The 16,118-nt window shown below is 36.4% G+C and overlaps 1 protein-coding gene across 1 annotated transcript in view; it reads right to left on the bottom strand.

Moving 5' to 3' along the window:
- The window catches only part of TNNI3K (TNNI3 interacting kinase), a 290,825-nt gene that overhangs the window by 263,616 nt on the left and 11,091 nt on the right, over positions 1-16,118 (bottom strand). Inside the window, exon 4 of the mRNA XM_032602669.1 lies at positions 14,971-15,068. Coding sequence (XP_032458560.1) covers positions 14,971-15,068 — 98 coding nt within the window. The remainder of the gene's footprint in view (positions 1-14,970; positions 15,069-16,118) is intronic.

Here is a 16,118-nt window from a genome sequence, read left to right as displayed (position 1 = left end):
CTCTACTACCAAATTACATAAATTAAACACACACACACACATACATACACACACACACACACACACACACACACAAATGTTTTTGCCAATTCTATTCCAGAATAAAAATTAAACTGGGACTATTTAATGTCTAAATTTTACTTTCTTCTGTTTATGGAAATATGCCCTCTGGAAGTTTTAAAATATGGCAAGCATTCATTTACAATCTTATGATTTAGATGTGAAATCTATGACCCATCTCCTTGCACCTGGGTGGATTGTGACCAAAAGAGTATGGCAGGGCTTCCCTGGTGGTACAGTGGTTAAGAATCCACCTGCCAATGCAGGGGACACGGGTTTAAGCCCTGGTCTGGGAAGATCCCACATGCCGCGGAGCAACTAAGCCCATGAACCACAACTACTGAGCCTGCGCTCTAGAGCCCGTGAGTCACAACTACTGAGCCTGTGCACCTATAGCCCAGCCCGTGCTCCGCAATAAGAGAAGCTACCGCAATGAGAAGCCTACGCACTGCAATGAAGAGTAGCCCCCACTCACTGCAACGAGAGAAAGCCTGCGTGCAGCAGCAAAGACCCAACACAGCCAATAAATAAATAAATATAATAAATCTATTAAAAAAAAAAAAGACTATGGCAGAAGTGAGCTATGTTTCTTCCAAGGCTAGGCCATAGAAAGTCACATAGCTTCCTCCTTGTTTTCTGGAAAACTTGCTCTTGAAGCTCTGAGCTACCATGTAAGAAGTTTGACTAACTTGAGGAAACCATGCTGTAAGAAAGCTTAGGCATATGGAGAAGGTACAGAGCACATAAAGATTCTCCAATCAAATGACCCATCTAAGACCAGCCTTATAGTCACCCCAGCCCAGGCACCAGACATGTGAAGCCTCCAGAGGATTCTAATTCCCCAGCTGACAGAGTAACTCCCAGTCATTCATGTCTTCTCAGCTAAGGCCCTAAATACAGTAGAGCAGAATCAAGCCATCCCCACTATGTCTTGTCTGAATTTCTGAAATGAGAATCCATGAAAATAATAAAATGATTGTTGTATTATAGGACTAAGTTTGGGGTAGTTGGTTTTGCCTCAACAGATGATCAAAATATCTCATAGAAGAAAATATAGCAAATAAAGGAATAAATAAAAATTTAATAACCTGTAGTCCTACCATTAATCACTATTATCATTTATGTGTTGTGTTTATTTTCTTTTCATTCTTTTTCCTAGGTATGTACCTTCATAAAACTACATAGAGCACAGATTAGCACAGCAAAGCCAAACCTGTATTTGCATACTGATGGCCACTTCCTACATTTGGAAGTCATTTCTTAACCTCTTGAGCTGTGGGTTCTTTTTATTTTCTGTAAAATGAAGTTCATAATAGTATAAATCTCATATAGAGTTGTGAGGATTAAATCAATCATGTAATGCATTTATCACAATGTTTGAAACAATTTTTATCATCAATTACTACGTACACAATTGAGCTCATACTACACATAGAGGTAGGTAATCTCCCTTTTTCATTTACTATAAAATCATGAGAATCTCCCCACGTTTGGAAGATGTAGAGCTGTGCCACTCAGATCTCCTTCAAGAAGTGTGCCAGGAGGGTGGTTAGCTGGCAGCTTCTCCCTCAGCTAGCTCATTCAGGATTCACTGCAGCATTAGAGCTGAGATTACGATTTTTCATGTGGCCCCCAGTCAGTGACTGAGAAAGGTGGTGGTAAAAAGACTAGCCATTTCCACTCAATGTGACACCCCTCTAAACGGCAATGTGTGCTCTGGAGCTCCCACTGGGCTGGCAGAGATTTTAGCAAGTCTGCATTGTGGTCTGACAGCTCCTGCTGACCAACATTTCTTCCTTCCTTCCTTTTCCTTTCACAGGTGTCATTCCACATAAATCTCTTGTACTCCTAAATCCCTTTCACAGTTTGCTATTCAAGAACTAAACAGGGCATACCATATCATAAATGTTTTCTTTTTAATGTGCATGTAAATCAAAACTGACCTGGAATTTGAACTTAGGTCTTCTGACTGAATCCTATTCTTTTCTCAAAGATATGTTACCTTCCACCCCCAACCACCCTTCTGCTCCAAAATGTTTGCCTTTCATGTGCAAGCCCTGACCATGTGCTCTTCACAGAAAAGGGATCTAATACCTGCTGGATCTAATCCATCTTATGTAACTGCAATGAGGACAAAATGGAATAAAATATGTGGAAATGTTAGTAAACCCCATATCCTTACAAATTTATACATTTATATTAAATGTATTGTCCCCAAGACTGACCTAATTCAATGAGAATATTCACCTTATGTCTCAGTCCACTCTGACTCTAAGATGGTTTAATCATGCAAATGCGGGAGACCTTCAAGATGGTAGAGTAAGACCGTGATCACCCTTCCTCCCCACAAATACATCAGAAATACATCTACATGTAGAACAACTCCTACAGAACACCTACTGAACACTGGCAGAAGACCTCAGACCTCCCAAAAGGCAAGAAACTCCCCACGTACCTGGGTAGGGAAAAAGAAAAAAAGAAAAACAGAAACAAAAGAATAGGGATGGAACCTGCACCAGAGGGAGGAGCCGTGAAGAAGGAAAGGTTTCCACACACTAGGAAACCCCTTCGCAGGCGGAGACTGTGGGTGGTGAGGGGGAAAGCTTCCGAGCCGCAGAGGAGAGCACAGCAACAGGGGTGCGGAGGGCAAAGCGGAGAGATCCCCGCACAGAGGATCAGGGCTGACCAGCATTCACCGTCCTGAGAGGCTTGTCTGCTCACCCGCTGGGGTGGCTAGGGGCTGGGAGCTGAGGCTCGGGCTTCAGTCGGATCACAGGGAGAGGACTGGGGTTGGCTGCGTGAACAGAGCCTGCAGGGGGCTAGTGCGTCACAGCTAGCCAGAGTGTGTCCGGGAGAAAGTCTGGAACTGCCAAATAAGCAATAGATTTTTTCTTGCCTCTTAGTTTCAGGGTGTATGAGGAGAGGGGGTTCATAGCACCACCTAACCAAGCTCCAGAGACAGACGGAGCATCGGCTATCAGCGCGGACCCCATTCTTGTATTTTCTCCATTCCATTTCCAAGATTTTGGAGCTGGGTCTTAGCGTTGAGATGGAGATCGCTGAAGCGATGGACTTTGTGTGATTTTGTCTGTATAGTTTTGCTTTTACCATTTGCCCTAGGTTCTGTCTGTCTGTGTTTTTGGTTGTTTTTTTTTTTTTTTAAGTACAGTTTTTGAGCGCTTGTTATCATTGGTGGATTTGTTTTTTGGTTTGGTTGCTCTCTTTTGTCTTTCTTTCTTTTTATTACTTTTCAAATTTCTTTTATTTTTAAAATATTTTAATTTTTTATTTTAATAACTTTATTTTATTTATTTTTTTCTTTCTTTCTTTTATTATCCCTTTTCTTCTAAGCCGTGTGGCTGACAGGGTCTTGGTGCTCCGGCTGGGTGTGAGACCTGTGCCTCTGAGGTGGGAGAGCCAAGTTCAGGACATTTGTCCACAGAGACCTCCCGGGTCCACATAATATCAGACAGAGAAAGTTCTCCCAGCGATCTCCATCTCAACGCTAAGACCCAGCTCCACTCAATGACCAGCAAGCTACAGTGCTAGACCCCCTACGCCAAACAACTAGCAACACAGGAACACCACCACACACATTAGTCAGAGAGGCTGCTTAAAATCATAATAAGGTACAGACACCCCAAAAACATACCCACCGGACGCAGTCCTGCCCACCAGAAAGACAAGATCCAGCCTCATGCACCAGAACACAGGCACAGTCCCCCTCCACCAGGAAGCCTACACAACCCACTGAACCAACCTTAGTGACTGGGGGCAGACACCAAAAACAATGGGAACTACAAACCTGCAGCGTGTGAAAAGGAGACTCCAAACACAGTAAGTTTAGCAAAATGAGAAGACAGAGAAACACACAGCAGATGAAGGAGCAAGTCAAAAACCCACTAGACAAAACAAATGAAGAGGAAATAGGCAATCTACCTGAAAAAGAATTCAGAGTAATGACAGTAAAGATGATCCAAAATCTTGGAAACAGAATGAAGAAAATACAAGAAACGTTTAACAAGGACTTAGAAGAACTAAAGAGCAAACAAACAATGATTAACAGCACAATAAATGAAATTAAAAATTCTCTAGAAGGAATCAGTAGCAGAATAACTGAGGCAGAAGAACAGATAAGTGACCTGGAAGATTAAATAGTGGAAATAACTACTGCCGAGAAGAATAAAGAAAAAAGAATGAAAAGAATTGAGGACAGTCTCAGAGACGTCTGGGACAACATTAAATGCACCAACATTTGAATTATAGGGGTCCCAGAAGAAGAAGAGATAAAGAAAGGGACTGAGAAAATATTTGAAGACATTATAGTTGAAAACTTCCCTAATATGGGAAAAACATAGTCAGTCAAGTCCAGGAAGCACAGAGAGTCCCATACAGGATAAACCCAAGGAGAAACATGCCAAGACACATATTAATCAAGCTATGAAAAAGTAAATACAAAGAAAAAATATTAAAAGCAGCAAGGGAAAAACAACAAATAACATACAAGGGAATCCCCATAAGGTTAACAGCTGATCTTTCAGCAGAAACTCTGCAAGCCAGAAGGGACATATTTAAAGTGATGAAAGGGAAAAACCTACAACCAAGATTACTCTACCCAGCAAGAATCTCATTCAGATTTGACGGAGAAATCAATACCTTTACAGACAAGCAAAAGTTAAGAGAATTCAGCACCACCAAACCGGCTTTACAACAAATGCTAAAGGAACTTCTCTATGCAGGAAACACAAGAGAAGGAAAAGACCTACAATAACAAACCCAAAACAATTTAGAAAATGGCAATGTGAACATACTTATCGATAACTACCTTAAATGTAAATGAATTAAATGCTCCAACCAAAAGACATAGACTGGCTGAATGGATACAAAAACAAGACCCTTATATATGCTGTTTCCAAGAGACCCACTTCAGATATGGGGATATATGTATATGTATAGCTGATTCACTTTGTTATAAAGCAGAAACTAACACACCATTGTAAAGCAATTATACTCCAATAAAGATGTTAAAAAAATTACAAAAAATAAAAAATCATGTAATACGTTAATTTCTTTCCTTGTTGTTTTTTTTTGGTAACAGCTTTATTGAGATATAACACACAGACACAATTACCCCCTTTAAAATGTACAATTCACTGGTTTTTAGTATATTCAGCGCAGGCTCAGCAGCCATGGCTCACGGGCCCAGCCACTCCGCAGCATGTGGGATCTTCCCAGACCGGGGCATGAACCCATGTCCCCTGCATCAGCAGGCAGACTCTCAACCACTGTGCCACCAGGGAAGCCCCCCCCATTTTCATCAACCCTGAAAGGAACGGTGTACCTTTAGCTATGGCATCTCAATCCTCCTCAGCTGTAGGCAATGACTAATCTACTTTCTGTTTCTATAGATTTACCTATACTGGACGTTTCCCAGTATTTCTGGGATTGGACGTATTTCTGAATTGGACTAAATTGTTTTCTGTAATATCCTATCCAACTCTGATATTAATGCTCCCTGAAGTGTCCCATCAAGCTGCAAGGCAGAACCAAACTTGCTTTGGAAAGAAGACAGCGTTTCTGAGTGTGAAAATAGAGACATATAAATAAGTATTTTAATAATGTGCCTACCTAAGCAGTTTTTTCTTCATAAACCTAATTAACCCAACATAGCAACTGTTATAGCCTGTTTGTGTTTGTAAAGATAAAAGTAATATAAGCAGTTTTGTAGTCTTCAAAGAACATTAAGGTTTCTTCTAGGACAAAGAATTATGCAGGGCTTCAGTATGAAATATATTTAGTTCCAGGTATAAAAATTTAATGGACTAAAGCTGCTTCATGTGTCATAGACATTGCCAATGAAAGGATCCATTAATCAGTGTAAAAATAACTGCTCACACCTACATGCCTCTTGTTGAAATAATTCTGAATTTATCTTCACAAAAGATATCAATGATTAAAGACTTCAGTGTGGTGGAAATACTTGACTTTGCTTGAAATTTTGAAAAAAAGAAAGAAAAAAGAGAAGGAACACTCTCTTAGATTGAGTACATGTACTCTTACTAGGGTAATATCTCCAAATTTGCTTTTGCCCTATTTTTTTTTTTTTTTCTCATCACCTCTGCTGACCCTTTTCCAGTTTCCCATAATCACTTTCTTCCTGTGGGCTGCTTCCAATTGGCCTTTGAGTATGTTCGTCTTCTCTTTCAATAATATAGATATGATTTAACAGGGAGGAGCTAATCAGAATCTCTGGAAGTTTGGGAGAATGCAAATACATGCTGTTTGAAAAAGCAAATTGAATATTATAATTTCTTTAATTTGCTTTCACTTATATTTTATTTTTTAATTAAAAAAATTTTAACAGACTGTGAATTTTTATGTTTATCCAAAGAGTCAAGACCTTAAAAAAAGACTCAAAAACACTATCGTAGCAATCTTTCCATGATCCCACCACTTATCAAGACACTGCCTAATATTGTCTTTTGAAGGAGCAATCAATATTCATTGCCTCCTTTTTCCTAACACCATTTATTTTCAATCCATTTTCATACTTTCTACTCCCACAAATTCACTAAAATACCCCTTACAGAGATATCTGACAATTTCCTAATTTCCAATTCTAATGACCAAAATAGGACACTATTTTGTTCAATGTCAACATAATTCTTCCTCCTTTGAAGTACTTTCCTTTTTCCCAGTCACCACAGAATTATAACTTTATTCATTTATTTATGTAACACATATATTGATGAATATATACCAGGAATTGTTCTAAGTGCTCAAATAAGATAATAAGCAATTTAGATCCAGTCCCTGCCTTAGAGTGCTCATAATTCCTATCAGAGGTTACAAACAGGCCTCAATGGGAAATGATGTACATGGTTTGTACTGTATGTGTGTACATGTATTTAAAACTTAAATTTGTGAATTAATAGCCAACAAACAAATATCAGGAAACTTGATATAATTTCTGATTTTCTGAAATTTGGGACAATACTGGGCTTACATTCCTATATGGCAACGATTAACTGGACCTGAATATTGACTGCTCCCTTCACATAGGGCATAAATTCTCTAACTTGCTATAGTGTCCACTGCTTTTTGTACCTCAAAAACATTGAGTCTATTAGTACCTATTTAACTTTGCTGTATTATCTAACACCTTCATTTATTTATGTTAACTGCCTCTTTCCTGAAAGCATGAGAGATTGTGACCCCTAATCTAGAGGAAGGTGAAGAGAAGTAACCAGAAAATGAAATATAGCATTATTCACAGTGCGATAAGGTGCTAAGAGTACATGGTATGTAATCCAGCCCTGGGGGGATGGGGTCAGGGAATCCTCTTCAAGAAATAGTGCTGTCCAAAATAAGAACTGAAGGATATGTTAACATCTTTAGTTATAACTACCTTTTCATTGAGAACATGTTCATTTAGAAAGAGATTATGAAGTATTTGGTTACTAAGAAGAAATGTGAGTATAAAAAAAATCCATCTTAAAGATTGCTCTAATTTGTGGGTATAAATGTTCCCTAGTTCCTTAAAGTATGGATCAAGTCGGTGTTAAAAAGTAGCAATTTAACTGGAAGTTAAGTATGCAAAAGTGCTTTGGGTCCTGGATTTAGGACAGTTTAAAAAAAATCTCTCAACTTTGCAATCAAACACATATGCTATGGAAAATAAATATATATATGGACAAAAGATACAGTGGTTTCCAGGCTATGAATCACCAGGACTAGAAAACAGAGTTTTCTGATAGGCATGGTTGTGTAGCAATAAGAACCTAGGTCTAGTGACCCAGACAGAAATAGGCTTGAATTAAATTTTTCCCTCCTTCCTTGTCCTTCCCCTTTGTAATAAATATATAAAATAATTCTTCTAAATGACTGGAATGAGATCTTGCTAGACATCTACAGGATAGAATAACTGATCATTCAATATCTGCTTTTATCCTGTGAAATGCTAAAAAGAATCTGACTAATCAAAATGCTACTTTTTATTCACAAAGAAATTTCATCAAGTGGTTTGTCTATATATGTGAGGTTAAATTAGATGATCTAATAAGCTTTGGTTCATTAACATTCCTTTTTTTTTTGTGAGGTACACGGGCCTCTCACTGTTGTGGCCTCTCCCATTGCGGAGCACAGGCTCCAGACGCACAGGCTCAGAGGCCATGGCTCACGGGCCTAGCTGCTCCGCGGCATGTGGGATCTTCCCGGACCGGGACACGAACCTGTGTCCCCTGCATCGGCAGGCGGACTCTCAACCACTGTGCCACCAGGGAAGCCCCATTAACATTCTTATTTAAAATCTTTGAAACTATATAAATCTCAATTTTTTCCCCAAAGTCTTGTGTTTCATTTTAGGAGTACAATTTAGATACCATCTAAAGAAGTATGCCCCAAAGTGGAATGCAAATATGACAGGAGTCTTGTAAGGAAATATTCATTAAAGTGCATGAAGAAAATACTAGAAATTCTGCTTATGTTTATTTATATATAAAGATAATAAAATTTTACCAATATTTAACATGAAAATTTACACTGGTGGTCTCAGTTCATATATCAGTTTGTCATGCGTTACATACAGTACCCAAAGTATAAGAAATCAATACTTGGAATTCCAAATAGAGAGAAGATGAGAGTTGCCTGCATTTTTTTTTTTTTTTTTTTTTTTGCGGTATGCGGGCCTCTCACTGTTGTGGCATCTCCCGTTGCGGAGCACAGGCTCCGGACGCGCAGGCTCAGTGGCCATGGCTCACGGACCCAGCCGCTCCGCGGCATGTGGGATCTTCCTGAACCGGGGCACGAACCCGTGTCCCCTGCATCGGCAGGCGGACTCTCAACCACTGCGCCACCAGGGAAGCCCGCCTGCATTTAATATATGAGTTTTAGCATTTAGTATATGAGGATTCATTATAGCTATGTGAGCCAAATTCAGTGGATTTATGGATGTTAATATCTTATTTTAACTGAATTGATCCTTAAAAAAAATGGCATATTATCTTCAAAAAATTCCTGTGATGAAACTATAGATCAAATACATATTATTAATGTAAGAAGAAGAAAAGGAAAATGGCAGAGCTGCGTTTTTCATTCTACTTACCTGAGCTTTGTATAAGCTAAATTTCTAGGTAAAGTTAATGGCAGTCTAATTATCTTTGAATATAAATTTGTCAAAATATTTTGATATTATCAAAAATGATATTTGAAGTATGAATTTATGTCCACAAATTTTAACACTGTCTGCCAAAGAGTTTACTTTGCCTTGAGCTATTTACTGGTGATTTTTATTCATGATTATAATTTATGAACAATTATATGCATTTTGAGGTGCTAATTTTATATGGCATATGATAAAAAATGTTTGGAGTCCATTGATCTAAGTATAGACTTCATTTCTTTGATATCTATTATTAGGTATTCTCATCTCTTCAGAATGCAATAATCCAGAGGACATGGTCCTTTTCTTTTTATTTTTCTGTGTAAAATAGCTGACACATTAGGTCTCTATTAAATGTTTATTGAAATAGAAGTTCAACAATAATAATTAGCTTTTATTAAGTATTTACTATGTGTTAGTATTTTGCTGCATGTCATACTGCATATGGTTTGTCCTTTTTAAAACTGTAAACCACCCAATGAAATAGGTAATTCTATTTGCTCCATTTCAGAGAGACAGTGGGAGAGAGTAACTTGCCTGAAGATGAACACTATTAAGTCTCAGAACTGAGTAATGAACATGAATAGTGTAGCTTTTAAGCTAACAGTATTTATTAAGGTACATTATTATATCAATAAATATCAAGTATTATTTGTACTAATGTTTGGGTACTCATTAATTTCTTAAGAGTATTTATCAAGGATCTTTTACAGGTCCTATACACTGAGGAATCAGAAAGAAAATGACTCACTACCAAATTCGAATTTCACAGTACAACATGTGAAATATAGAAATAAACAAATAATTACAAGTGCTGTAATAAAAAAGAATGTGAATGTGTAACTGAAACCCAAAAGATAGTACAGTAAAATCTGAGAGTTCAAGAAAGCTCAAGAAGACTCAATTTACCTTGGTTTTAAATAAATAATACTTTCTTATCAAGAAAATAAATTAAAAAGTATTTAAGCAGAAGAAATAACAAGAATAAAAACACTGAAGTCTGAAAGTGCTTAATCTAAAGAATGCAGTAATCTAGAACAGTGCTTTTCAAACTTTAGCCTGCAAACCTGCTTTCTGGGATTAAAAAAAAAAAGCACATTCTGGTTGAATAGGGAGTGAGATTCTTCATTCCTAAAAATCTCTCATTTGAGGCAGATGCAGCTGATTCTCTGGCCACAATTTGAGTTGCAAGACTTGAACTGTGATCCTCAACATGTAGCCTTAGACTGCTTGCATCAAAACTGCTTTGACTCTTTGATAAAAAATTTATATTCTCAGCCTATCCTAGATGTACCAAATTAGATTGGTGTGAGATGGAGAGGGAAATATTCATTTTAAGCCTGTAGTTACCATATGATTCTCATGCACATTAAATTTGAAAACCATTAGGTTTGGAAGTTCAGAGACGGCACAAAAAGAGTCTGGAAAGTAAATTCAACAAAACTGTGAACTAAGGGATCTTGAATATCTAATTTAGGAGTTTGAATTTTATTAGACAGGCAATGGGTGACCATAGAAAGTTTTAAATGAACATTGACATTGTATATTTGTGTCTTATGCAGATCACTTTAGAAGCAATCTAAAAATATATGGGATCATGACAGGATAACTTGTATGGATTTTCCCTACTGACAAGTGAAATCTATAAAGTGGAACAAAATATATGATACAACTATTCTCAGGCAATGAAGAACATGAAGAAAGAACTGTGATCTTGGGAGAAGGGAAAGATACAAAGTAAGCCCCCACAATATTCCATCATTGCCCTAGCCTTCTGCCTGAGAAAAAAAATTCAACACCTTTAAGGGAAGATGACATAATGAAGATTTCCTGTAACAAATAATATATAATGTCTAACATGCAATAAAAATTGATAAGTAAAGAAACCAGAAAATGTAACATGTAGTCAAAAGGAAAAGCATTCAATAGAACAAACACTAAGGTAATCCAGATGTTAGAAACAACAGATAAGGCACTTAAAGCAGTCACTAATGATAGGTTCAAGAATTTAAATGAAAATATGGAAAAATAAATGAACAGATGAGTAATCATAGCAGAGAAGATGAAATTATATTTTAACAGTAAGTGGAAATTCTGGAACTGAAAAATACATCTGAAATGAATAACTCTTAGTAGATTAGAATCAGATGGAAGATGGCAGAGAAATGGTATTGAAACTGAATTCAAATAAACAGAAATAATCAAATTTTGAAAATAGAAAGGGGATTGAAAAAAATGAACAGAGACTTGGTAATATTTGGAAGATTATCAAACAATCTAACATACATATTTGAAAAAATAATGGTCAAAATTTCTGAATTTGATGAAAACGAATTTACAGATTTAAGAAACTCAATGTTCAAAAGGCATTGTACACAGGAAATCATACATAGGATTATTATAACCAATCTGCTGAAAACCAAAGATATTTTCTCTTCTCTTACTTTCTTTAAAAGATATTAATGCTTAACAGAAAAATTCTAACAATGTATTGGAGATTATACATGTATAGATGTAAGGTATACGGTAACAATAGTATAAAGAATAAAGATTGAGTGGAACTATACCATTGGAAGGGTCTTACATTTAAAGTGAAGTAGGCCAATATTAACAAAAAGTACCTGTGATATGTTAAGGATCCATAGTGTAATCACTAGAGTCATCAGTTAAAAAATAATGCATAGTACTTTTTTCTCTTTAAATGACATTGTTAAGAAAATGAAAAGGCAAGGCCATAGAATGGGAGAAATTTTTGCAAAATATATATCCAACAAAGAATCTGTATCCAGAATATATAAAAGTCTGTTACAATTCAAGAAAACAATAAACCAAATTTAAAAATGGGAAAAAGTGTTCAACAGACACTATACCAAAAAATATTTGGTGACAAGCAAATGAAAATCTATTCAATTTCATTAGTCACTGGGGCAATTCAATATATTCATAATGAGATACAAATACACACCTAATAGAATGGCTAAGATAAAATATACTGACCATATGAAGTATTGGCAAAGATGTGGAACAACTACAATTCTAATACATTACTGATGGGATGGAAAATGATGCAGCTAGTTTGGTAAGGAGTTCGGCATTTTCTTATTAAAATTAAAAATGCACTTATGATATGACCCAGCAATTTCACTCCTAGATATTGCCCAAGAGAATAAAAACATAGTTTCAAACAAAGATTTGTACAAGAACATTAATAACAAATTTATTTATAATAGTCAAGATGTAAAGACAACCATCAACAAATCCTTCAACAGATGGATAGTTAAATAAACTATGGTATATTCTTATAAGGGAATACAACTTTCCAATAAAAGAAATGAATTACTAAACACAAAACAACAGCATTATGATAAGTGGGAGAAACCATATATAAAAGAAAACAAACTGAATAAATTGCATTCATATAAAATTCTAGAAAGGGGAAAACTATAGGGATAGAACAGACATCAGTGGTTTCCAGAGGTCAGGTGACATGGAGGAGGGAATTGATTGCATAAAGGTATGAGGGAACTTTTGTGTATGATAGAAAAGTGTTATATCATGATAGCAATGATGGTACATGAATATATACATTTTCAAAAGTCATCAACTTGTACACTTAACATTGTGAATTTTATTGTGTATAAATTATACCTCAATAAATTTGACCCCTTAAAAAACCCAGCCAGGGCTTCCCTGGTGGCCCAGTGGTTGAGAGTCCACCTGCCGATGCAGGGATACGGGTTCGTGCCCCGGTCTGGGAAGATCCCACATGCCGCAAAGCGGCTGGGCCCGTGAGTCATGGCCGCTGAGCCTGTGTGTCCAGAGCCTGTGCTCCGCAGTGGGAGAGGCCACAACAGTGAGAGGCCCGTGTACAGAAAAAAAAAAAAAAAAAAAACTAAAATAAGAATTAAAATATATGGGGGAAGAGAATCACAGCCCAAAATGAATCAGATGCCTACTGCAGTAGTCCAGGGAAGGTATAATTAGAACTATATTTAATACAATAGTAGTATGAAAGGCTACTTTATATTGTTTCTATGTTTAAAGTGGAATGGTAAAGTTAATTTGTTTTTATCTTTGTTAAGTAATCGTGCATTCTGTTATGGCCTCTTAAGAATCTTTGCCTACCTTGTGTCCTAAGATTCTAAATTTGTTTAAATTTGTTATAAAAAAGTTATAGTCCATATATCCTTCTGTAAAATATAAGAAAACAGAATAACTAGAGCAAAGAGAACTCTAAAATGGAATTTAGGTTTGATAAACAGAGGTGGAAGAACTATATTTTCTTAAGATTGTAGCCTTAGATCATTCAGAACCCATTTGTGTGGCTGTGTCATGCTAAATCTTGGGAAAATGAACTAATACAGAGACGATATCCCAGACAGTCAAATTCAGAATTCATGATTTCACAATACCACCTTGACTATCCACTAGCTTCCTATTCCTTGAAGCTCTTCTACTTTAACCTCCTGCCATTCAGCAGAAAAGCCAGTGTCAGACTCTATTTCCTACACCCTGAACTCAGTCTCCATTCAAGTTTTATAGGATGATTAGTAGGTATTAAAGACAATTTAGCACTTATTGACACTTTTTCCCAGAAGGAATTGGACAAATTGACTAGACATTGATGGGGCCAGAAAAAAGATGAGCATTAGAGCATTTGCATGACGAATCACAGGAATATGTGAATGTGAATCATGGGAAAATATGGCTCTCTTCCCCCACAGTGATAAACTCTCTAAAGGTTGGGGGAGGGTTGCAAAGTGAAAGTGATCCAGATACAAGCAAAGGGCTGTCCCCAGCCCCCGCCTCTGCCACCACCACACCTGCACATACAAAACTGAAATAAAATCCTGTCACAGACTCACATGACATTGAGAAAGAACAAAATATTTTGCAATATAACAGTAAGACTCAACTGTACTTGATTCTAATCATTATCCTAACATTTACTGGATAACCAACTTTAACCTTCAATTTTCTTTTCAGTAAAATAAGGACTAATATGAAACTCACCAAGTTATTTTAATGATAGAAGAAATAATGTATATAAAACCTAGAGTGATATTTAGCTCATAATAAGTACAGAGTAAGTTGAAACTTACTACAATCAGAAAATGAACATTTATATTTAATTTATATGTTACATAAATTCATATTTATGGACAATCTCAAGGATCTTCCAACACTGAGTATCCCAGCCTTTCCAATCCACTTTTATATTTACTTTATGATCAGGTACTGAGATTATGTTGGAACCAAGGATTAATGTAAGGAAAAAAAACAACTGAAGCAAAAGTAGGAGAAATAAAAGAAAGACACTAAAGAGAACCCTAGAGGTATATTTTTATTAAGGAAAACATGCAGAAAAATGCAGCTTCAATGTGCTTCTTTCATCCTCAAATGCAGCCTCATCTTCTGCACAGAGGCAGCTTGGCCTCCTTGTAAGGAGCTCTGGCAAGAGAACCAGATTGCCAAGTCTTCAATTCTGGCTAACCACTAGCTATCCATGTAACCCTGGAGATAATAATAGTATTCATTCTCAGGGTTCTTGTGAAAATTAAATGAGATAAACATGGAAAGCAATAAAAAAGAATGTGTTTTGATGATATCTGCTCAACAAAGAGTTAGCTAGAAGTTTATCCAGTAATGTAATTCTGTGGTCACTCTGCATATTTTCCATGATCACTAATTTGAAAAAAAAAAGCCTACAGGTACACATCATCTTTGGTTCTAATACAAAACTTTTGTACCTTGTAAACTGCCAAATGCAAGGCTGTAAATCCATTTCTTGTCAGTCGAGATGGGCGGAGACCTTTTAACATAAGGGTTCTAATATGTGACTTGTTGCCTTAGAGAAAAAATGAAAGAAGTTAAATTGTGGGGATAGACTAAGTGACTTAAAAATCTCTCTTTAACTTAATGATAAATATCACACTGATGCATGAAAATGTCAGACTGCTGTTCTGGAGGCCATTTGTAAAGTTTTCTGTTAATTGACAGCCTTAGTAGTGAACATTTCTACATTTATAAAACTTTGTATCAGTGCTGTATATTTTAATGCATTTGTGTTACATTTTTTATTTGGTGCTCTCCTCATCATGTTTTAAACCATAAAAACATGAAAAAATTCACCCTAGTAAACTATTTGTGAAAAAGCTTAGATAGAAATCTAGCTGTGCAGGATTCATCAGAACATCATTAGCAATGGAGATTATTTAGATCAGAGAAATCTGGAGAAAATGACTAAGGTTGGGAAGGCGTGTTTAAATTTGGGAAGAAGATCTGTTAAGTAGGGTCTGTTTGGGAGGAGTGGTTAAGGGATATGTTTAGTGTCAATACTATACATTAGTGTTCTTTTAAAAACTGAGTTCAAAGGACACCAGTTTGGATTAACAAAAAACTATTCATTCACTAATTCAGTAAGTTTACTGAGTACCATCCTAGGTGCTTGGGATATATTAATGAACCAAACATAACAAGATATGAGCGGAATTAAACTCTTAGTCTTCACTTTGATCAATCTTCACTTCGGGATTTTATCTTTGGCATTTATTACCTTCCACATATCTTACTACAGACTGTGAAGCAACTGCTTGATGATATTTTGGGAAATGCTTTAAGTGCTTCTGAATTTAACCTTATCCATGACTGGCATGCCCGATACTGAAACATACTTTTTTTTTCCCCCAAGCAAATTTGATTCAAGGTAGGAGCACAATAAAACTTAAATTCAGAACTAAATCAATTGTAATATCTGCCTGGTAGTTAGTTACTTCTTCAGCTAAAGGTTATCAGGGTTCTAGGGGCAAAGCAAAAGAGGAAATCGGGTATGAATAGAATTCTCTTGCAGACTATTAAGCAGTTCAAATCACTGACCATATAAACATATAGCCAGCTT

This window comes from Phocoena sinus, chromosome 1 (assembly GCF_008692025.1).
Source record: "Phocoena sinus isolate mPhoSin1 chromosome 1, mPhoSin1.pri, whole genome shotgun sequence".
NCBI lineage: Eukaryota > Metazoa > Chordata > Mammalia > Artiodactyla > Phocoenidae > Phocoena > Phocoena sinus.
This window is presented reverse-complemented; position numbering and strand designations above follow the sequence as displayed.